The sequence below is a fragment of the Branchiostoma belcheri genome, unplaced genomic scaffold, assembly GCF_001625305.1.
Source record: "Branchiostoma belcheri isolate BF01 breed outbred unplaced genomic scaffold, Haploidv18h27 scaffold11, whole genome shotgun sequence".
Lineage (NCBI taxonomy): Eukaryota > Metazoa > Chordata > Leptocardii > Amphioxiformes > Branchiostomatidae > Branchiostoma > Branchiostoma belcheri.
In genome coordinates, this window is record NW_017802491.1 from 4,980,410 (window position 1) to 5,003,726 (window position 23,317).

The following is a 23,317-nucleotide window of genomic DNA, read 5'->3' on the forward strand; positions in this document are numbered from 1 at the left end:
ACTTCGCCTTCGCCTGCCGACGACAGAACGACACCGGTCCGATGCATTACCCGTACTGACACTGTTGTACAGCAAGCCGCATCGGACATGAACTCACGGGGCTGTGGCCCCTCCCTCACCCCACCCCACCCCCACACTCGGGCACAGGGTTATGAAACTGTAAGTCCACCTTCTTCAGAACTTTTCCGGCGAGATACGTAACTTTTTTTCAAAGTTCTCCAAAGCACCTGATGAAAAACTGTCAAAGAAAGGTGACTAGGTATAATTTGTATGTGTACAGTGTATATCCGTATCCAGATACGATATATAGAAAGAAATTCAGTGCCGACATTGTTAAATTTTACTTTGTACGATCGAACCATAAGAATGTATTTTATTTTAAGTCCAAGGATTGTCAAAGAAAGAAACGACTGCCGATCGCTGACTCGCTATAGCATTTATCATCCACAGTCTTTACTTGTAAATACATCGCCTCACCAAAAATATAATCTCTGTAAAACGACTTATGAGATCTAGCGTACATAATATCGCACCGTGGTTGGGTAAAGTTGTACATAGACGTAACGCTGTCCCAAAGGGGAGGCCGTTCTAGGTCTGCGACATTTTGTTTTCCCTTGGCAAATTTGTTCAATGTGTTGTTGCCAAAGCTATTACACGGTGTTTCGCGGTTCGCTGTGACGGCCGCCTGTACAGTGGGTGGGAGGGAGGGACGACGTGGTGCAATCTATCCAAAGCGAATGGTGCGAAAACAAAACTTCTGTTCTACAATATTTACCTACAAGATCTGCAGGGCTGATACGGAATGGAAAGTTTACACTCCTGTGCATTTTCCACTTCACTGGTGACTGAAACGTACAAGCAATGTCTCGAATGTTAGTCAGACTATTAGAACCAAATGTTGGCCTCCGCTTTATAACGTTTTAAACGTCTGTGGCAATAGAGAAGGCAATAGATTTCTCTCTCTTGGTGTATCGGTCTCAGAGACAGCGAAATCAGTGAAAGTAGATGTTGTTTATCTTTTAGGCGTATCCACCAGAATCTAAACTAACCGACTATGTTTTAAAACACTCTATCGGGTATTGTGTCTTTGTGTAAACTAAGTTGTTGTATTAGCACTCGAGAATGCTATGGTTATATCCAATGTGCAGTCCTAAGGCTTACACCACCGCTTGTGTGTATCCCACATTTTGAACGACGTAAAAAGTGTAGGTTTATAGCGTGAGTTTTTTGTAGTTACGCCGCTTTGTGTGCGTAGATGATGAAAATAAAGCACGTAGGTCGGGCGGTCACGCCAAATTCTTGCAAAACACCGTTTCGTCTCGAAGTTTTGTTTCTCGCTGGTTCTTTGTGCGGACTGAATGACCAGTATGTACGCATTCTTGTAGTGAAAGGACTCGGGGAGGCTCCCTTCCTACCTGCCCCATTCATGTCATAGATTTTCAAAAACCCATCCATCAGGCTCGGATGATCATTTTTGTTTGCTTACAACGCGGCGCAGAAAGCGCGGGTGAGTGGGGTCAGGGTGGGAGCTGATCGCTTACATGGGCCGGGGCGTGTTTTCACAGTAGAGTCGACCACATCCCGGACATACCGACAGAAATAAGTGGCGAGTTATGTGGTGGCATGTGCCGTCCCGTTTAAGTACGTACGTGGAAGATATATGGGAAAAGACCAGACGGTTATTGCAACAAGCTGTAGGTTTCTAGACCCGGTTTTTTACGGTGCGAGACCGTCTCACGGTTACGCCTCTCTGCAAGACTTAATGTGGTGCGGCGACGGGAAATGGTGCGAGCCAGATATTTTGGAAACAAGATGTCAAGAAATCCCCCAAGGAAGCACAACAAATTTCGCGAACATAAATTGCTTGGGGAAAACAGTGGCTGCCAACGTGAGGTTGTTGAAACTTGGGGAATGTGGAAACATCGCGAGACCCACCGCCAACCCATAACTACAAGATGGAAAAAGATACGATCTACTCTAGTGTTGTCTGCCCAATCCCACCTCCATCGTAACATACCCCAATTCATCATTCAATCTTCATAACGGTTACAGACAAACTTTCTCTACTTCGGCAGGAAAGGTTTTGTTTTTCAAACAGAGATGTAACGATTTCTCTCAAAGAATTCAAGTTGAGAACGGGAAAATGATACAAAATAATAATTGAGAAATGTTTGATTTCCATGATAATGTTATTAGAGAATGCACTGCTTAATTTTGTATCTTCACATGAACCGTAGAAACGTATTTTTAGTTGCACGCATATGTTTTTTCATAATTGTCATTTTCAGGTGCCGCTAACTACATAGGCGTTCCTGGGAATGACTCAAATATCTCGGGATTTGAGGCCACATTATTCCCATCGCCAGCGGGAAGGAACTGTCCTCCTTACATTACAAGGTGATCTACAAGTATGTGCGAGCAGCTGAAAACGCAGAAGTGTTTAAAACGGAACAAAAACGCGCTTTTGCAGAAGTACGTCCCGTAGTTTACTCAGTAGAAGTGTGTTCCTGTTCAGTAGGGTGCTTTTGCTTTCGTCCTTTCCGTCGTCAGAACCACTCGTGGCTCACGCTGAGAAGGGCGGTTCTACCGCCGCACGCGGACAGCTGAAAATGCGCCGAAAACGTCAACAGAGAGACAAAAACATGGGGTGTAAGTCTAGCCGTCGGTATGGGGTGTGTGGAAGCGTTATTTGTGCAGCACTTTTGGTGGCTGATTGCAGGGGCGGAGCTTCGACACTCCAGCTGGCCCGCGCGTCGGGGTGGCGTTGTCAATCAAGTGTCGAAAATAAACTTTTATATAAAATCATAGAATATCTTCAGCACTCTGTTCAGAATCCTTAAACCGCAATCGAAGTGATATAGTGTGTTTAAAAACGTTGCCGTTCCTATTTACAGAGTGCAAATTTTTCATCATATGCATGTAGAAATTTCTTGGTATCTGCAAAATGCTAACAGTCATACGTCCGACTATAATCCCTATGAAAGACGAACTGACCGGACCCCAAGTATTGTCTTTCCTGCTCAGAGTATTTCTTTGGCATATTGCTTAATTTTATAATAAGAAAGGTTTGCCACTACCAATTAAGACCTGTGTAACAAGATTAGTATTTCTAAAATTGGTACCATCGTCAATAATGTAGCAATTTATATGTATAGTTTCTTTATCGATAGAAGTCTATATTTTTCTCCTAAAGACAGGATACACTGAGCTTAACTTTTTCATGTATGTAGGGTTGACTAACAGCAATGGCTGATACGAAGAAACGATTTTTTTAAACATTCGGAAAAGAGCTTTATGTATCGAATGCTAGTAGTCAATGTAGTACGCCAAAGTGACATACAGATTAGAAGTCTTACTTTAACTGTGTCACATTTCATCGTCCTTAACATAAAAGAAAAAAATGTAGATACTAACTTACTAACCTATGAGGCTTTGGCAAATACACCATGTTATATTTGATAAGTGACGAGAATATTTGTTAATGACTGTTAACAATATCGATAGGGTACAATAAAGTCCTATTTGGAAAAAAAACTAAGCGAGATATGTTTAAACATTTTATTTGCTAGCTAGCTTGAACATCCATTGACTCTAATGTCTTGACTTGCGCTCACAGTTAAATTTTGTACATGGTTAATTACAATATTTGATAACAGTTAGAAGCACATTGAAGACGGCGGCCTGCTGTAGTGTTTGAGGTGTTGGCTCCCTACACAGTCAGAGTCTGGCCTCCGTCCAGGCGTGCTAATGCAGACCATAAGTCCCGTAAATTCTCCCCAGATCACGACAGTTACAAAACAAAGTAGTCAAACCAGGACGATCCAAGAATCGTAACTGTCGCACTTTATATGCAATACTCTGTCCAGATTCCAGAACCTCGACTATTCCATAGTTCAAAGCCTGTATGGGTTATATTTAGTCTCCACGTACATCCAAGAACGTATATTTGCCCCCAGGCACGGCTCTGGGTACGCGTGGACTATCCAGAACCGTACTTAAGCATGGGTCTGGATAAAGCATGGTTCTGGATACAACACACAACATACACTCAGCCACCTTTCTTCTTAAATATGTCTATCCCTACTACTGAGGATGTAGGGAAATTCATGCCAAAGGTTTCTAAAGAAAGTTCGCGGATGTCTTGAGTTTGATTCCTGACTTGGAGTGTATGTACACAGAGAAATGTGTGTTAGTGCCAGTCAATCTTTTATAAGTACCAACCGACTCTGACCGTTAAGCAGATGCCACGGCGTTGGCGTTGTTTTTCGTTGTTATTTCAGTCATTTTGTTACGGAATGTGCAGTCTATTATATACCACCGTCTGCCTGTGCTTTAACCGTGTTATGGATATGTACGTAAACTCTCCAAGTTTATCGTGGTCGTTTTGCCTGTACTTTGCGAGAAACAAAATCGGCCCCTTTTTCCAAAGCGTCATACTTTCCCGGGGTGCTGCATGTGATATCAGGTCTGCTAGAATCAAAATTGGATCCTTAGACTGTAAAATCCCGCCATTTGGTGGCCCTCTCTTCACAGTGTAGTTTAGCAGTCTTAACCAGACTTATTTGCTTGCTGAGTTGAAATTAGGAAAATAAGTGTACATGGGGGGTCAATTTGCCAAGCTTAAAACTGTAGCTATGTGCCCCCCCCCCAGACACACACACATATTTGACTAAATTATGATATTTTTACTACAAGCAAACCTGTCTGGTAGAGACTAGTGCTCGGGTGCAAGCAATGTTTTTTGTAATTACAGCAAAAACATATTTGTCAAAGGCTCAGCGTACAGGAGAACTAGAAAATCTTACGTCCTATTCACCCAAGAGGTTGCACCAAATATTTGACAAATCATACAATGAGTGGCTTATTTACATCATCATTATCATCACAGATCACCCTTTCCACTAAACACTGAGCAAGTTGGACTTGTGTGGCCCTTAATCGTATGATTGGAATATTATGCACGATGCAAAAGTATGATACCACATAAAAGTAAAAGACCACAAAACACACTAGGCAGAAAGAATCGTTCTTTATCTTTGAAATTTGTTGAGCGATGTTTCAAATAATTACCTAATGATTTGGTCACTTAAAATTTACAAACATCACTCAGCGTTCGCAGCTTTCTAGATAGTGTAAAACCCAACCATTTTGCGGACTGTTTCGTCCAACCCAGCTTCTCTCGGCACGTTGCGTGCAATGTTGTTTTACCGGCGGCTGGGTAAGTCCCGGTGTTCAGCTGTGAAACGCTATCTTCCTGAGAAGAACCCCGACTGCCGAACCGCTATGCCACAGTTACCAGTAAGTTATTTCACTTTTTCAATACGCGCATATTTTACAGCGTTCGTCATAGTTCAGTCCGCTACACCTCGACCTCTAGTCGAGTTAGGAGGGGGGGGGGCGTGTACAGAAAAACTGGAAGGATACATACATGTACATACGTGTGTTTAAAATGTATGCGTTGTGGCCTCCGTCGGACAATACATAGATAGCTTATTTGCAAATTCATGCCCAAGAGCTAATTTCAACACTAAAGAATGTATAGAGGATATACATTTCTATGAAGGTCGTGATACCAGCTATAACATGATCATGGAAAAGAAATTATTTCACTTCTCAAAACACCAGGGTCTTGCCAGGACGTGCCCTGGCCGCCAGGCTAGCTGAAGTTACAAACTGCGCCTGCCGACATACAGTAGAACACTTGTGTAGTGGGTTACCAGAGTCAGAGAAGTCGGGCACGGCAGAGCCAGGGTTGTGACTTCTAATTTCGGCTGCATGCGCGGAGGAAATATCGCATTTCTTGTCAATTTGTCATCTTTTATGGTCTCACAGTTTGACAAAGCCGAACAGAGCAGCATCTAGTGTTGATAGCATATTCAGATGCAGAGATGCTAAACAAAAATCCACTCCAGTCCCCTCTATCCCTTATCATTTGACTTTTGGGGCTTCACAGAAGATCTGACAACCTGTTTTCTCCACCCTTGTTGGTTTTCTGTTCTTCTTATCGTTTCACTAAGTGAAACATGCATTATAGGTGTGTTAAACTGAAGCAATTTCACTACCGGTTCAGCAATATGTTGTCGCATAACATGTGAAGAAATTTGAGAAGGCTTACAAGTTACAGTGATATAAACCTGCTTATCATTTGATGCGAATCTTTCGTCGGCGTCAGGACGTGGGTAAGATAGTAGAAGGATATTATACCATAGAAGGGCTGAGGTGTTGAGATGACAACATGATAGAGAGAGTACTTTATAGGTACAACTGTCATGACTGTAGAGACACAAAGTATACATACAACGAGTTTAAGATAGTAAGTTCAATGTACATGACTATATCACTACACGGGGTACAACTAATTATTATAACCCTTACATTACAGTTTTTTTAAGGATCTAACATTACCAACAGAATTTTTATTTACACGTACAGAGCCCAAGATAAACATTTATTATTACAACTACAATGAATTTCACATAGCGATATCAAGGTATATGAGTATAATTTCACTAGACGGGGTTTGAACACCTAGCATACGTTAGAAATGCAGGGACTTCTAAGAACTAACAAAAAAAGCAAGAGTGGAAACAATCATTTAACAGGTTTATCTTTTAGAGACTGTCCCCCACTAACGCTCCTTGACCGTGCGTAGATTAGCCCCCCTCTCTCGTCGCCGTGGCTTTGACGGTCACATACCGTGGTACCGGGCCGCCGTGCTCGGGTTTCCCGCGGGTGGTTAGACCCCGACACGCCGCCTGAGCGTCTGAGCCCGGCTCTCTTGTACAGAAACCTTCTCGCGTTCGGCAAATTATATGTTTTGTAAATAAAGGGGGAAGGTTCAGTCGAAAGGGTTTTGCAACAGCCGCATTACAGTAATCTCTTCTCACACTTACAATTGATCAGTAGAAGCGAGAATTTGAACCTGTATATACTAGCATACATTGGCCATTGTAGATGTAGTAAGATTCCTGACTCTTATATAACTGTAATTCTAAATAGACGTGCACTATGACAATGGCCCATTCTTATCTTTTAACAGCATAAACGTACAGTAAAACTCCTTCATGCAATTTGCAGTAACTGTTGACTGTTCAGATCCATTCAACTGGCACGTTACAGATGTGACAGTGCAACATACATGTAAAGTCTGTTACTGTAATCATTGTCAGATTATTTATGTACATTTTCATGCAAGAACACAAACAATTACAAACAGGTTCAAAGCCGTTGAAATGGTTCATAATCAATCAATCATAAGGTACAATCATAACTGTGTAAGAAAATGAAAGGATGGTTACGTTTGTACAAGCTTAGGTCTTAATTGTATATTTTCATGCCCAGGGGAACCAAATACAATAAATATATTGCCATTCAAACAAAATATGGAAGAGAAATGCGGAGCACAGACTTGCAAAACTAACCTTACGAGCTAATTAAACACTTATGATGATATCTTTATCGGTCTAATATAAAGGAACAGGATCGCTAGGATAGGGCAGACCGCAAGATTCCCAAACAATACTCCTGTATTAGCCTCCCTCGCAGACTCCTTGAAGTAGCAGCGTTTATTTGATTTTTTTATTTTTTGGAGGGGGTGCTGACTGGCTATTTCTTTACGCCGGCTAAGGCTCTGTACTACGGCAGAGGGAGTTAAATATGCCGCAGATGCCTCTCCAGTGCGGGCGGTACAGCTCTCTCGAGATCCGCTGATACAGCTCTTCCCTCGGGCAAGGCCCTCCCCGGCCCGAAAAGAAACCGCCGCCCTAGCCGCTCTCAGAGACACTGTAACGCTGCCCTGCTGGAAGTCTGCGCAGGAGGCTACACCGCCGGAGTCACCGTTGACTGGCCCTGCACTTGAACCGTAGAGCACGAGCTAAAGGGAACCGTGGGTTGGGTTTACTGTTTAACTACGCCGTATGAGTCAGCAATAATGCATATATACACTGTACCGGTACACAGTTTCACCCGTATTTACTGTCATTTCTTACTATAATCTTAGCACATTTCGTCATTATTTCATACCTGCAGCGTTTGAAATAGCCCAAAAACAAGCCACGTGAGGCGTATCTTTATTTTTTGAGTAACAACCATAAATAGCTAGAGCCAGCCTACCAAAAAAAATTTTTTTCATCAACATCACATTTTTGCCTCACATATATCAATATGTTATGGGATAAACTGGTTCAACTTACTGCATTAAAAGTATGGCCAAAAAATTGCATTGACAATGAAGTAACCCTGAAATAACATTGGAAACCTTTAAGATGTAACGGCACAGGACACTCGGCACTTGCTATCAGAATGAAGTCGACATTGCTGCGTCCAGCGTCAGTTAAAAACAACTTAAGTCATAACAAAACTGAACTGATGAGAGTCAATAACATCTTAAGTATCATTAAGGACACGATTAGCGCAGTCCGCATTTTTCTGAGGATATGCATATGAGAAGACCTTCTTTAACGTTAGGCTGCGATAGAAACCGATAATCGTAATGTATTACGCATGTGAAGATATGCTGGGCGCGTAAGAAGATTTTTGTGCATTGTGTCACAAAAGAAAAAAAAATAAATTAAAGGCATCCAATGCAATTTCAGGGCGGCAAAACAAAAAAAAAATCTGGATGAGGAAATCTGTCTGATGTTTACAATTGCTGCCATTTTTTCTTATCACTTAGCATCATTTCATACTTGAAGCGTTCGGGAAAAAAGCTACGCATTGGTTTTCCGTCGCATTTTTGCCTCACAGATATCAGTATGCTATGGGATAGAATTTGATACAACTTACTGCATTAAAAGAATGACTAGAAAAGTGACTGACGATGGGAAAGCCAGTTTCTCGCAATAAAATTGCATTGGATGCCTTTAAAAACAAAACCCTGTTTTCGTGACAAACATAAACCGACACCATATTGGGTGTAATTAAGCAGCTTCTGGCTAGTCACGTCGGCTGTATTTAATTCAACCTGTGAGATGAGACGAGATAAGACGTAATTAATTGATTTGATCAGATCAAATGAATTAAATGAAATCAAAACAGACTGAATGAACCGAGGTGTCTACAGACAGTGATCCACATATTTGCGTGCTCTCCAGTCTTTCACAGCAGTGTTCTAAGAACGGATCAGGAAATTTATCCTACTCAAAACAGAGTCTTGTTCCAAAGTTGGAGAAAACATATCCGCACCCCGCGGTGCCTGGTACCGACTTCATCCCGACTGATACAGGAAACAACAGGAGGCCAAACCTGCGGACGATCGCAAACTGACGATATTCTTGGGATAGTCCTGCATGTGTCGTAAAAATTCAGGAAAAGGCTGTCTTAGTTTCTCGTCAGGCTAGGGGTTGGTTCTATCACGGCTTGCGAGTGAAGAGTCTACGACAAATTTCCAAGCAGATCATACGGTGGCAGTATATCCATGTGCCAGAGGAGGGACCATTGGGCTAAAGGCCACACACTGTGTGCGTGTGTGTGTGTGTGTGTGTGTGTGTGTGTGTGTGTGTGTGTGTGTGTGTGTGTGTGTGTGTGTGTGTGTGTGTGTGTGTGTGTGTGTGTGTGTGTGTGTGTGTGTGTGTGTGTGTGTGTGTGTGTGTGTGTGTGTGTGTACACTTGTATACAATGTACATTCGTTTAAAGTCTTGAATCTACGGTACGTAACTTTTGTTCCTGAATCAAACCCTAAATTGACTCTTACAAAGCGCCTTGCCAAAATAAAGCGTCGAAATAAATCCATAACCATAAATTACAATGCCATACGAAGTACATACGAATATGGGGACTGACAATCAGAATATTGCATTTTTTTGAAACCGGTAAACAAATGAACAGACATACATGTATGAATTGACAAGTTAAGAGGACTATTCTGCCAGCATGCCGATTTGTTCTATTTCTGTAACGCTGCACCGCTTACAAATGAACTAGAACTCGGTGAAAACAGAGGTGTCCTCTGTCTCATTAGCTACTGTCCCTTTTGAAACGTGCACATGGCGCGGGCGCGTGTCGGTGTATGGCGGGTTAGTACCCGTGTGTGTGAAGAGAGTAACCACTTATCGTAGTCAGCACCACGACACAACAGACGTTATGTGACAATTAGCTGTGGACTTACACAATAATGAACGGGTCAACTTACAACAAACGTGACTGTATCAGTCACATGCGAGTAAAGAGGCTTCTATAATTGAACTTCACGTTTTTTCTGCCATGAAAAATAACCGTGTACGTGTTAATAAGTCTTGTTTTTCATGTGTAAGTAGAACACGTTTGAGCGAAAGCAAAACATGCAAGACCGTTTCACAATAAGCTGATTTGGATGGATGGACTATTTAAACAAGTATAGTATCATAAAGAAACAAGAATTAAAGTAACAAACTCATTGAAACTGATGCAAGTAGAATATACCTTCGTGAATCTACTGTTGCAAATAATATCATACCCTTTTTCTGGTATGCCTGTCACATACTACCCTTTGTTTTCAGCATTGCATATATTCATCTCCAATCTTTCTTGTTTACGGATGGCTTTGTTAAAAATGTCTTACCGATTCGGTCTGCAAAATAATTTACCCTGAGTGGTGAGGGTGTCAGGTTGTCCCTACCACCTGTTTTCTACCATGTTTGTGTGGAGGATTAATAAGGAAAGTAAGTATCATGTACCTTCTGTCTTACCTCAGCAGGGTAAGCGTTGCTATGGATAAAAGGACGAAATTAAACTATACACTGGTATGTGATAATCCCTGTATTTTAGCACTGCGTAAGAAACTCGGTGTTGGAAAGTGCTAGCAGCTTCTATGAGACTTCAGAGGCGGCTGGAAAGAGAAGAAAGTGGCCAAATCAAGGAGGCATCGCCTACACACATGAAGCTTAATTTGTGTCCGGACATTTAGAAATTTTACATAAAAACTTCCAGTGTAGTGCCCTTCTTCATTCAAAAGTTGAGAATGGCAGCAGTATAGTGTCCCTTGAATGCGGAATGCTTCCATGGTATATATGTATATTCTAGTATTTCTACACATATACCCGACTCTGAAGTCAATACAGTAACGTTTTAGCCGAAACTCACAGAATCCCTCTAAATCAAAAGATGACTCTATGTTAGCTCCATGTCTCCTACTTCAGCTTCTGTTTTCTACACACTTATCAAGTTTATAATGCAGCTTTTTTTGCGGCACAGCTTTACATATCGGTCCAAAGGGAATGCTTTCTTTTGTACATTTTCGCTTAATTTTAAAGTATATTTCTTTGATTTAAACTCAGTAGCAATTTTTAAAGGCCCCAAATGTGTCTTTGAGTTAAAAGTTGACATGACATTAGTAGAAGTGCAATACAGTACAACATACAAAACTCGAGGTCGCGACACACCAGGGCACGAAGCGATGTCCCGACCTGTGAGTTAACACGCGCGCTGTAAATAGAGCAGATCGGCTCTAAAACGTGTGAAGAGGATAGTTTCAGGAGCCTCAGACTGGGAATAATGTGTCTGTATTTGTTCATCTGCCGATTTATACATTCCTGTGCTCTGAAATACCCCATGAGTGGGAGATGTGAGTCTGGAAAAAAGCGTGAACAGCCGCGCAAACAATCGTCGGCTTTAAGGTTGAAGAGTTTATTGGAGTCTACTGAAGTTCAATCTCTTAAGCTGTCTATCTAGAACTAAATCGGACAGAGAGTCTTGCAGGAGAGAACACAAGTACATAAAAGATATTTTTCTAAGCCAGTCCCCAACATGAACCTTATTCTGCGAGCTGAAAAAATGAAATTGCAAGTTGAAATTGCCCAAAGGGGGGAAATATTTTTAATAAGAGGATTGTTTTGGCAAAATATTCTTCCTATTTGGTAAGTTTTGTCCCTTTCTTCTTTTTAACATTCAGCCGAGTTTCAACCGATTTTTTTTTTGCCTTCGCTGCTGCAGTTTTCATCATGTTTCCTAGATTTGTTGTTTTTTCTAATTGTAATTAATTTATCCTAAGCTAAATCCGTTGTTGTCCCTGGAATGTACGTAATCACGTATTACACACATGTGGAGGGCTAGACTGTATGTCGGTGGGCTGCGGTCTTAGAATTAATCGATACTTAACTTCGTATGCAAGAGGCTAGATAAGACGAAAGACTGAATATGTTAACTTTTACAAGTTCTTGAGTTTTTCTCTTATTTTTTTCTTTTCTAGAACCAATTTTTGTTGCCACGTATAACTTTTATAATTGCTATTCTTTCTTCTCTCTATAGAATTACCGTGTTATATTTTTGCAATATTCCCGTTTCTTCTCCAATGTTCTGACTTTTCTTTTTTTCCCGTTTATCATATTGACAACTTTTCTACATAACCTGTTTTCAATCTTGCACGTACGGAATTTTTCTCCACTTATTTCAGAATATTCTTATTCTTTCTTTCTATCATTCTGGTTCTAGTTTATCTGTTTCAGTTTCGCATATTCCTTTCATATTGCAATATTCAGGATGTGATAAATCACTGTTCTCTCTTTGACGACAAAATGAAAACAAACATGGGGAAATGAGCATCACTTGAAAGTGAAAAATCGTTAAGTTTTGTGGGAAAACAAAGAGGCCTTTTTGGCAAATTGAATCCTCCTGCACAACCATGGAGAAAGAAGTTTCACCCTAGCATTCAAGCAGAGGTTTTGGTTTCGACTTATTTTTGACGTGTTTTAGGCGTTCCTACTGGGCTTTCTGTTTTGTATTGGTAACTTTTTTTTAGTCAGCAAAACGTACTGGATACTGTATTGCCAATTTGATACTGTCTTGCATGCAGCAACTCTGCTTGGAGATTAGTTCTGCGATCCCCTTGCTGGTTTGCCCGATGCGTGTGTGTGGCCTGCCAGCCTGTTAATCCAATTAAACAGTCCAATTTCGGACTAAATAAACCCTCCGACTGTCTTCATTGTCTCCATATTGCTACAGCGGTGCACACAGAGGTGTCACGAGGGCACGCAAACAAGTCGGTAAAACTTAACCCCCGTTTTCCCTTCTAGATTTTATTCTCGCTGTCTGCCGGAATCCCAGCTTAAGGCCGATTTCCCCGCTCCAGCCGACGCGAATTCCTGCTCCAGACTGTCGCAATACCTGCAGGTAACTGAAGTAACGCGCCAATCTACCCATGCAATATCCAATTATGGCCTATATTGAGTAAATACCTTCGTCCTGGGCGGTCGAAACTTTCTTATATTGCAGAAATTGGAAATAAAAAAGTCCCACACACGAATCACCAAGCTCGCACGCGAGCGAGGAAAAACTTTAACCCAACTCCTTTCTCGTAAAGCGCACGGTCGTTACCAAACCGCCTCCGTTGGAAGTTCTTCCCCCCGTTAGTCTGACAAATGAAAACCGACAGGAATGAGACCTCTGGGGGCAGGTTATATCTACGGAGTGTTTGGTGTTTACGGACCTTAGAGTCGTGTTTGGGAAAAGCTAATTATGATAATTGAAAACTGTGGGATCTTGTTTCACAGCCCAGATCTTTTCTCGATCCGGGACCTGAGCTGGTTTCTCCCAGACCTCCGAGTCGAGTGGAAAAGTTTTGTAGAAATCGTCCAAAAATAGGTAAGAACTGAGCGGCCTTGTTTCCCAATGCAAGCGCAGCCCCTTTAGCACTTATTCCTATTTTGGGACGATTTCTACAACTTTTTTTGTTTCAACTCAACAAAAGGGGCAGCAATCTAGAGACTTGACCTGGACCGTCGGAGATTCGTAGAAGCAAAGTGATAACTTAGGTGCCTTTTAGTTATACTCTCCACGCAAAGGTTTAGGCGTGGCTTTTTGACGTTTCTAGAGGCTTTTATCAGACTTTCTTTTGTACTGGTATCTTTTCCTCGCAAGCCTTTGGAGGTGTATTGAACACTGCCCTGCCGATAATATAGCCTTGCCAATTTGACACTGTCTTGCTGCCACCAAAAGATCTGCTTGGAGATTACCAAAAAACCGCAACAGGTGCATACAGTATATAACGCATAATAATGTCAGGTCAGAGGGTCCTGAAAAACACGTTCTTGACCAATTTTAAAGAAGTTGGGTAATCCACATATGGAGAAATGTGAAGTGGTGAATTTAGAACGTAAATCAGATTTCCCTAATTATGCGTGAGAATGTTTGACCAAATAATAAACAAAAGAAAAAATAAATACATTACTGAATAAACTAACAAAAGAACAGTATGAGAGTACAATAAAAAGGGTTTGTATCGATTTCGATTTTTGCCATTTTGATAGTTTGAAACCTTATTGTGCAAATATAATTACTTTGAATATCACGGTGTCAAAAGAATAACTTGGTGTTTTCTTATGTTTGCTTTTTTAGTCATTCATAGAAAAGGTAACAATATCATTAACCTCTCAACATATTGTTGCAACTTTTCTATGGTATTTCTATGTTCAAAATCGATGTTAAATGGCTGAACAAGTCTTTCTATACCACACAGCAGCACCCCAACCCACATCGTTTTCGAACCAACACACTCAAAAGCAACACAGAGGACAATACTCATTTTCACCTGAGTGAAGTGAGGAAAGTCGTGTAAAGTGCATTTCCAAAGGGCACAAGATCGGTGGCATGGCAGGACTCGAACCCAGAACCTCATGGTTCTGAGCCGAGTACTCTGCCGTTACGCCACACGACCCCACATCGTTTCCGAATAATTTCACACGCCTAAATGTTATTTTCTGTGCAGAACGGCCGCCGGATTGCAACAGGAAATTTGATTGACCAAACTATGCTTGGAACATTGGTCGCCCCTGGCAACACCGCTGTATGCAGGTAGTCACGTACCGGGCTGTATGTCGGCAGGCTACGGGCTTAAGGAGAATTTTTTACTTAACAAATATCTGTTTTGTTTGCAAGAACCTAGATATAGGAGTACAGACTTGTATTTCTGCTGTAAGCTTTTTTTTGTTCTTTCCTATAGTACCGACCGTGGCTAACAGTTACGACTTTTGTAAAACTGTTGATGTATAACATCTAGGGATTCTTATTGTGTAAATTAAGGTCAGAGAGCAATAAACATTTGTCTAAAAGTCAGTATGTGACTTTGACTTTACTAGGATCCACAATTTAGCTTTAGCCATTCTTTCTGTGGTCCTTCAACATGTAATACCTCAACACGAAAGAACAACTGTCACACAGTAACACAGGGTAACAACACAGACTTAACTTAGATGGTATTCATAACATAATATAGATTCTGAAATTAATAAAGAACGAATTCATGAAAGAACTGTCCTGTCTTGTGAGGTATGATATATAAATTCCACTGGTAAGACATGCGGGAATCTCTTCTGGGCATTTGTGTTCAGTTTTGGCAGTTTGTTGTTGTTGATCGTGTTTGAAACTGACTGTCCCTTGACTGGAAGGTGATTTGTTGGTACAGGGTTGTTGGCATTCTACGATCCTGCAAAATGCGGCAGAACTTCTTTGTTGAATTCTGGATGTACCTGTCGGCCACGGTAGATTTTTTCTGACACCTGATCAGACCCAGTCCCCGCCCTCGGGCCATGGCGGAAACTACCTAACAAACTCACTCTCTCTGCCGGAAGGAACTGTTACAAACCGAACTCTACACGCCTCAATTAAAACCTCCGCTAATAGAGTCCCGTACGTGTGGCAAATATGTAACAGTGCGTATTTGCCCAAAGTATTGAAAACATTTTCCTTCACCATGCAGGTGGTGAGAGGAACGTTGGTTTAAGTTGTTTTTACTTCTTCCGACCAAGCACATGGTATACTCATAAGGTTGAATGATTATTAATTGAAATGAATGAATGAATGGATGGATGGACGGATGGATGGTTGTCAGAAAAGGACACAAGTCAGAAGAAGGTGACTATCTTCCCATCCAAAACGGTTCTGGATACACCAAGACTATCCAGAACTGTGTCTGATCCTAACCATAACCGTTATTCAGACATAGAACTAGATAGGCACAGATCTGGATAAGATGGAGGCAATTCAAACCCGCGTCTGGACGTAACCCTAACCCGTTCAGCTCAGTCACAGGACTAGATACTGAAAAGATAGATATGGTTTTGGATACGGTATAGACCCTAACCGTACCCATTCAGACCTAGCACTAGACAGACCCGGTTCTGGACACGCCACTGCTCCTCCGTACCTGTCTGTCAGTCAGCCGCATGTAACCCCGAATGTTTTCTGTATCTGTCATCCCGGCGTGACCCGTGCCCATGTTTTCGTGTCACGGTTTTATAAACTACTGTCAAACAGCCCGGAGGGTTGAGTAACGCCGCCAACTGTCTGCCGGCGGCGGCGGGCAGGTCGCCGGGGGTTGCCGGGGTCTGACACCCGGGGCGTCGGGCAGGGGCAGGACAGGTCTCGGGGTCTGACACCGGGGGCTAGGGCTCGAGCGACGCGTGACACGCGGTATCGTATCAAGAACAGTGCCTGAGCCTGAATGGACTAGGGTTGGGTCTCTATGGATATCGTATCCAGATCCGTGCCTATCTATTTCTATGCCTGGAAGGGTTACAGTTAGGATCAGGCCCCAGGCACGGTTCTGGATACGCGTGGACTATCAAAAGCACGGTTCTGGATACAACGCTGCGACTTTACCTAAAGGCCTGGTCAATTTTATCGCACGACCGTCGTACGGCATCAGACTACGGGCATTCTTGTGATAGTCGTACACATGTCGTACAAACTTCAACTGTCAGAAACGACTAGGCTAATGAGATCCTTGTCGGCGTTTGGTTTTGTCACAACCTGCTGGAAAAATCGTACGACGGCCTACGACGACTGTGGCCGCACCGTTACGACTGCGTACACGCCACGTGCGTATGGCATTCTTGGCACATGCAGTCGTGGACGTGTTGTACAACCTTCAGCTGTCGTGTGATGGCGCGTACATTCTAGGCCCTCGTCGATGATAGACTCGCTAAAAACCCTACGACGAAGCAAACTGACATCACACGGCGTATCTGACCGCACAGTTCTACCAGAAACCAGGTATACAGTCAGTGCCCGCTAGTCCTTGGCACAGGTTCACTGTCAAGGTTACTCTAGAAATTGCCGGATCGCCTGTAGAGAAAACAGACTTTCCTCCACCGAAGGATCGGAGGGTCCAACCAGGAGCGGGCTGCTGAAAAATCCAGATGGCCGGGCGTCGTGCTGATTAAGGTCGGCCCAAACCGTACCTGAAATTGTATATGTCGGTCTAAGCCTCAATTACACAGGGAGCTGCCTTAAAGCACCTTCTGTAAACACCGCGGGCTCACATGTGACCCTTGAGCGCAGCTGGATGTAAGTAACGGTTTCAGGGCGTGAAGATGGCATGTCCCAACTCCCCCTCACACGGACCGGCTCTGTCAGGCCGTCAGGACGACCCGGTGCCGTGCCCCTACAGACCCGCGTGTGGAGTCCGTAGCCTCTAGACGTTAGCCTGGATACCGGTCTGTTTCCAGGGCCTACACGGGCCAGCTCCTCGGCTCCAGGGCCTACACAGGCCAGCTCCTCGGCACCAGGGCCTACACAGGCCAGCTCCTCGGCTCCAGGGCCTACACAGGCCAGCTCCCCGGCTCTAGGGCCTACACAGGCCAGCTCCCCGGCTCCAGGGCCCACACAGGCCAGCTCCTCGGCTCCAGGGCCTACACATGCCAGCTCCTCGGCTCCAGGGCCTACACAGGCCAGCTCCTCGGCTCCAGGACCTACACAGGCCAGCCCCTCGGCCCTGTGGCCCACGAGGAAATTTTACCGCGGCCTTCTCTGAGTTAAACCCCGTTTGAGAATTTCTCAGGATCTATTAGAGTCAGAGAAGGCTGTGGTAAAATCTCTTTGGGTCAGCTTGGCAATAGAATCCTTGTTTAGGCAATAGGCATCGCACAGATAAAAACAAAATACACCTCCATTATAGAGGTGGGAAGCATACAGTTCAACACCTCTGAACTCTGTACAATATACTGTGTGCTAAAACATGCTTTCAACAGAAAAGTATACTTTCAACATTGAGACAATCAAGAATGGAAGCAGTATGATGATCAGAACCAGACATTGTTGTCCTGAAAAGGGTGACAGAAAACTCATGGTTGTTGAATAACAAACATTCTTATACTCTCCAAGCAGAGGTTTGGGGGTTTTAGGCTTTTTTTATCGGGGTTTCTTTTCTGCACTGGAATTTTTTTTTCACACAAACCCCGTTTTAAAGTAAACCAAAACACAAACCTCTGCTTGAAGAGTACATTCTGATACATACTTTCCTTTTTTGTGTGACGACAATCTAGGGCGGAGAAAGCTTACTGCTAGGAACGCGGGGATCTTCGCTGTAAAGCCTTGCAGGACACCTCGGCAAGCACCGCTATCCTCTGTTTACAAACGGCATTACATGCCTCATTAGCAGACGAAACAACAAGTAGTAAAGCTTGTCCCTGTGGCTGGGTGCTGGAGGTAATCATCGTTAGAGACTACCACAACAAGCGTTATCTTTGGGACTAGACAGTCTCTACAACTGCTTGGGTTAAGTTGCCGGAAAGAAAATAGAAAACGCCACCATATTTACCAATTTGTCCTTCTTCGGTCTTCTTATTCGCCCTACTAGATCAATATACCTTTTTCTAACCCAGGGAGACGGTTTGTAGTGAAGATATAGATGATATGTATACCATAGTCGCCCGGCTAGCATGTTATACACAAGGCACGTGCACTGTTGACTTGCCTATGAAAGTGTAACGCATTTTTATCCCAAGACATTTGCCTTGAGATTACAGAGATATATGGCGTGTCAACATCGGTCAGTAGGGCATTGGGGGAGAAATCACCCCTTTTATAACAATTAATTAATAGTAACCTTTATTGTACATTCATGCCCTACCGGGCTAAGTACAGGCGAACAGATGAAATGGGTAATATACAATAGTCGGGATTGTTGTGTGTCAGAAAATCAGGAAGAAAAACAGACGTTATATTTTTTCATCCAAATAATCTACTTCAGATGAGAGAATACGGATAGAACGTGTGCAACAGTTTGAAGTATACCATAACACCATAGACTGCCTGCTCTCGTCCTGTAAGTTATAACGGATTCTAACGAAGGAAAACACGGAGATTATGTGGGCTCAACAGGCCAGAGCCAGGGAGGTGCGTGGGCCGTGTTGTATCCAGAACCGTGCTCTATCTGGAACAATGCTCAGGCACGATTCTGGATAGTCCACATACATCCAAAACCGTGCTTTATCCAGAACCATGCCCTCACGCGGTCCTGGATAGTCGAAGCGTATCCAGAATCATGCCAAGAACAAATCTTCGTTCTTGGATACGTGTAGACAACCCAGAACCAGGCATAGAAGTAGATAGGCACGGTTCTTATTGTTAGTCCCATGTTGAGTCGTTGGCTGAAATACAGTATACGTACATGTGGAGACTGGCCAAATAGAACAATAGTTCGCCAGAGGATTTGATGTGTTGGCCGACAAGTTTTAAGTCTCTGAACTCCTTTGGCGCCTTTAGTAATTGTACATTTTTTTCAGTCCTCGGTGACGAATCTCTCGCTACTGTGTTGGGAGACAACCTGTAAACGTGGTTTTAGTCACCGTGTTTTGATTTCCACTCCATTGGTGTTAAATCTTTTAGTTAAGTTAACAAATAAACAAATGCTAGTCCTCCAACCTCCCCCCCCCCCAGCCTGAGGGGAATGAAAAAGAGAGATGTTATTGGTGGAAGAGGTTTTCTTAGCGTTTAACGCAACAGATGTACGAGATGTTTACGAGTAGAGTTGTTTTCGTTAAACCTTTTGTACATACACACGCTCAAACAAATAAAAATACACTCACAAAAACATACATGCACACACACAAACATACATACATACACAAACATGCGTACACACACAAATACACACACACACACATACTCATACACGCATGCACACATAAACAAAGAGACAGACAGACAGACATCTGAAACTCTATAACCATATATGTACACATACACACACACACACACACACACGCACACACACACACACACACACACACACACACACACACATACAGAGTTGATTTCAGTGAATTTCTTGCAAAGTCTCCCACAATTTCACGGTAATTTCAGATGTCATGACCAACACGTTCTTATATCTTTTCCAGTAGCAGACAGCACGGCCCTGGAGTACGGCTAGCTTTGTTTTCCCGACCCACATTACAGACAGGGGAGCAGAATTTACAGCCGAATCCCGCCGTCTTAACTCCAAACGTTCCCGCCGAAGTATTTACAGTTCTCCGGTGTCACATAACTACTCCGCTGCAGACCCTCGTGTTGCCGGTTTAAGGAGAGAGTCGTAAAGTAGAAAGTTGAATCCACCACCGGACCCTGCACTAGTTAGAGTTTCCGAGTTTGCGGCTTAGTTCAATCCAACAGAAAATACAATTGCTTCCGGAGGGTCCCAGAACTGCCTCCGATGAAAGGAACGTATTAATGCAGGGCTCGAAATACTGAGTGTATATGCAGGTTAGTGCAGGTAAAATTGGAACTGTGCAGGTATTTCTAATGTCTACCTGCACCTAACCTGCAGTGGTCTATGTACTGGGTATCATATACATGTAGGTGTACGTCTTTGTTTTTGCTGCATCTACTGTTATCACCACTGAAGTATAAAAGAAATAATGTCAATGGTTTCTGAAAAGTTTTTAGTGCAATACATGTATATACTTCCTAAAATTTAGGTGCTGCGGGTAAGATAATTTGCACCAGTACACACCAGTGCATGTATGAAAAAAATGATTTGGAGCCCTGTAATGATTGGGTCTGGTAGCTAGTATCGGCATCCCGGCCACTGCCCCGTACGGCCTTGTTCTGTTCGAGAATTCCGTCGGAATGCTGTCTAATAATTTCCGACAATTCCAGCGGGAACACAATAGACTGCTATCCGAAATATTTGAGACTTAATAATGGGATCTAGAGACTACACCAGGCTAGCACTGTTAGGAATTATGGGTTGAAAGAACTTCCGAAATAAGGAGACAGAAAAAAATCTTAACGGCGACAAGAAAAAAAAAAACAATATAAGAAAGTGCAAATATATGCCCGAGGGCTAATTGCATAAAAACAACATGTATGAAAAAAGAAAATACAATGGTGTGAGGGACTACGTCTACATTATACTACATTTTACAACATACGTTATTTTTTCCTTGACACCTTAAGTTTTATGTTCGCGATCACTATTTATTGTTTTTGTAGGATACAATCACAATTTCGTCAGCCCATGCAATTTATATCTGTAATACAAATAGGTAAGTGGAAGTATAATGTCTTGCAGGCTGTAGAATTGAGTGATCTATCAGGAGATAAAGTATCTTTTAAGAAACTTCTATTGACATTCGCATCTGGATTATCGTAAAAATCTAGATATACCTTTTGTGTTAGCTATCGTATCCAAAACAAATATACTGATATACTGAAGCTTTCAGTGAAAACGTGTTAACGGTCTTTGCGGCGAAGGTTAGAAACAAACGACTGTAATATATAGGAAGGAAAAATACGGAGTTTATAAGATGATGTGTTTATTGCCCAAACACCTGGCGAAGATCTTGGATTGTAGCAACGTCTTGAGAAACGTCTTGATGTCCTGGATCTCATTTCTAAGACACGCGGAGATCCTTATCTCAATCCGAGTCAAGCTGACAGCTTCATCTTCAGCTTCGCGGGAACATCAACAGGTGTTTCAGCTTAGAGGTGAGAAAATATCCCAGAAGAAAACACCCAACACTGGTGTAGCTTTTACCAGGTCTTGGAAACCGGCTGAAAAGAGAGTAGAAATTGTCTAAATAGACAGATGGTATGTCAGGGGAGTTGGTCCGCTATAAAGTACCTCCCAAAACCGTACACCTTTAGTAAACCAACTCCCCTGGCATGTTATCTGCTATTTGGCCAATTTCTACTCATACCAGCCGCGTCCCGAAGCCTGGTAGAGGCTAAGCCCCACGGACAGGTGAGAGTTCTCGTCACCACCGACACACCGCCGTCCCATCCCTCGGGAGCCAGATGAAGGCACGCCCGCCCAGCTTCCCCCCTCGCCCCGGTGCGATCGTGTGCGCTGCCCTCTGCACCCGACCGGAGGAAACTTTACCAAAAGCAACAGCAGGCGGTCCCCGAAGGTGCCGGGAGCGGACCAGGCGACACGGGCGGGGCCGTCCCTGGAAGTAATTGCGATCCTGTCCAAATAAACTCCGGCCTCCAAACAGCAGAACTCGAGCCGCAAGACAAGCAGGATTCAACTTGGGTGTTCGGAGGTCGGAGACACGCGGAGAAGAGCTCTTTAAGACGTTATCTCTGAGACGGTCGGCAATAGAAAAGTAAGCCAAACGAAAACACGGAACACATGTAGGTCTATACCACTGTGGAGTTCTTTCACAGGTTCAAGGGCATGATATATGGCTAGTGGTAGATATGACAACACAATACATATTGATATCAAACTATTCTAACATAATATTTTATAGATTCTTATTCTTAGAATCGTAACTTCTGACTTGGTTAAAATTTTGTGCTTTGCAGCGCTATATTTGTTTTTCTTCTGGTTGGATGCATTTAATCAGATTTCTTTTAAGCAGTGGTTGAATTCCTTGATGGAAGAAAATGATAGCACTTACGAAATTGGTTTAAAGTTCAAGATAAACAATCCACAAATGGGTGAATCAGTGAAAGGCTAGTGGTGTGGCTACAAGTTGTTGATGTATCAAATCTTGTTATTGTCCGATGCACGTTTCTGAGAGGAGGGCAGGGCAAGCAAGACTCTTTATTGGTTTCAATTGTTCTTCACATCATGATAACAAATTTTAATGCTTCCAGGTCTAAATGGTTCACACACACGTTTGCGCGCGCACACACAGACACACACGCACACATATACATAAATACACAGGACCACTGAGTCTGTTTATTAAACACGCACACATTTTATCCATATGTATGGAAGTTATTAAAATATTATTACAGATACTCGATGTCTATTAAACCTTCACAAACGTATACTGAATATGGTATCAGAAACTTGTTTAAAACTTAATAGTGTCGTAAAAGACAAAGACGTAAACGAAACTGTCTTGGGTCAGCTGTGTTGTAATGAAGAGAGAACACCTGGTCGTACACCTGAGATCTGAGCTGGCACTTCCGACAAGTTCATCCTCCCAGCCCCGGACCTGACCGCCCCCCTCCCCCCTTCCTCTGCCCGTACAGGGTTACACCGGTACGTGTCAGGCCGGGTCCCGGGGCGAGCCTGTGTCCCTGTAGGTATGCCGCGGGTCTGCAGACAAAAATAGACGGACCCAGGCTGAGCAGGGAACACCGCAACAGTATCTTTCAACACGTCCGA

General features: G+C 43.0%; 1 protein-coding gene across 1 annotated transcript in view; it reads right to left on the reverse strand.

Moving 5' to 3' along the window:
• The window catches only part of LOC109482285 (putative serine/threonine-protein kinase C05D10.2), a 38,164-nt gene extending 21,978 nt beyond the window's left edge, over window positions 1–16,186 (reverse strand). The window contains exon 1 of the mRNA XM_019784974.1: window positions 16,115–16,186. Coding sequence (XP_019640533.1) covers window positions 16,115–16,186 — 72 coding nt within the window. The remainder of the gene's footprint in view (window positions 1–16,114) is intronic.
• Between the last annotated feature and the right edge of the window lie 7,131 nt (window positions 16,187–23,317).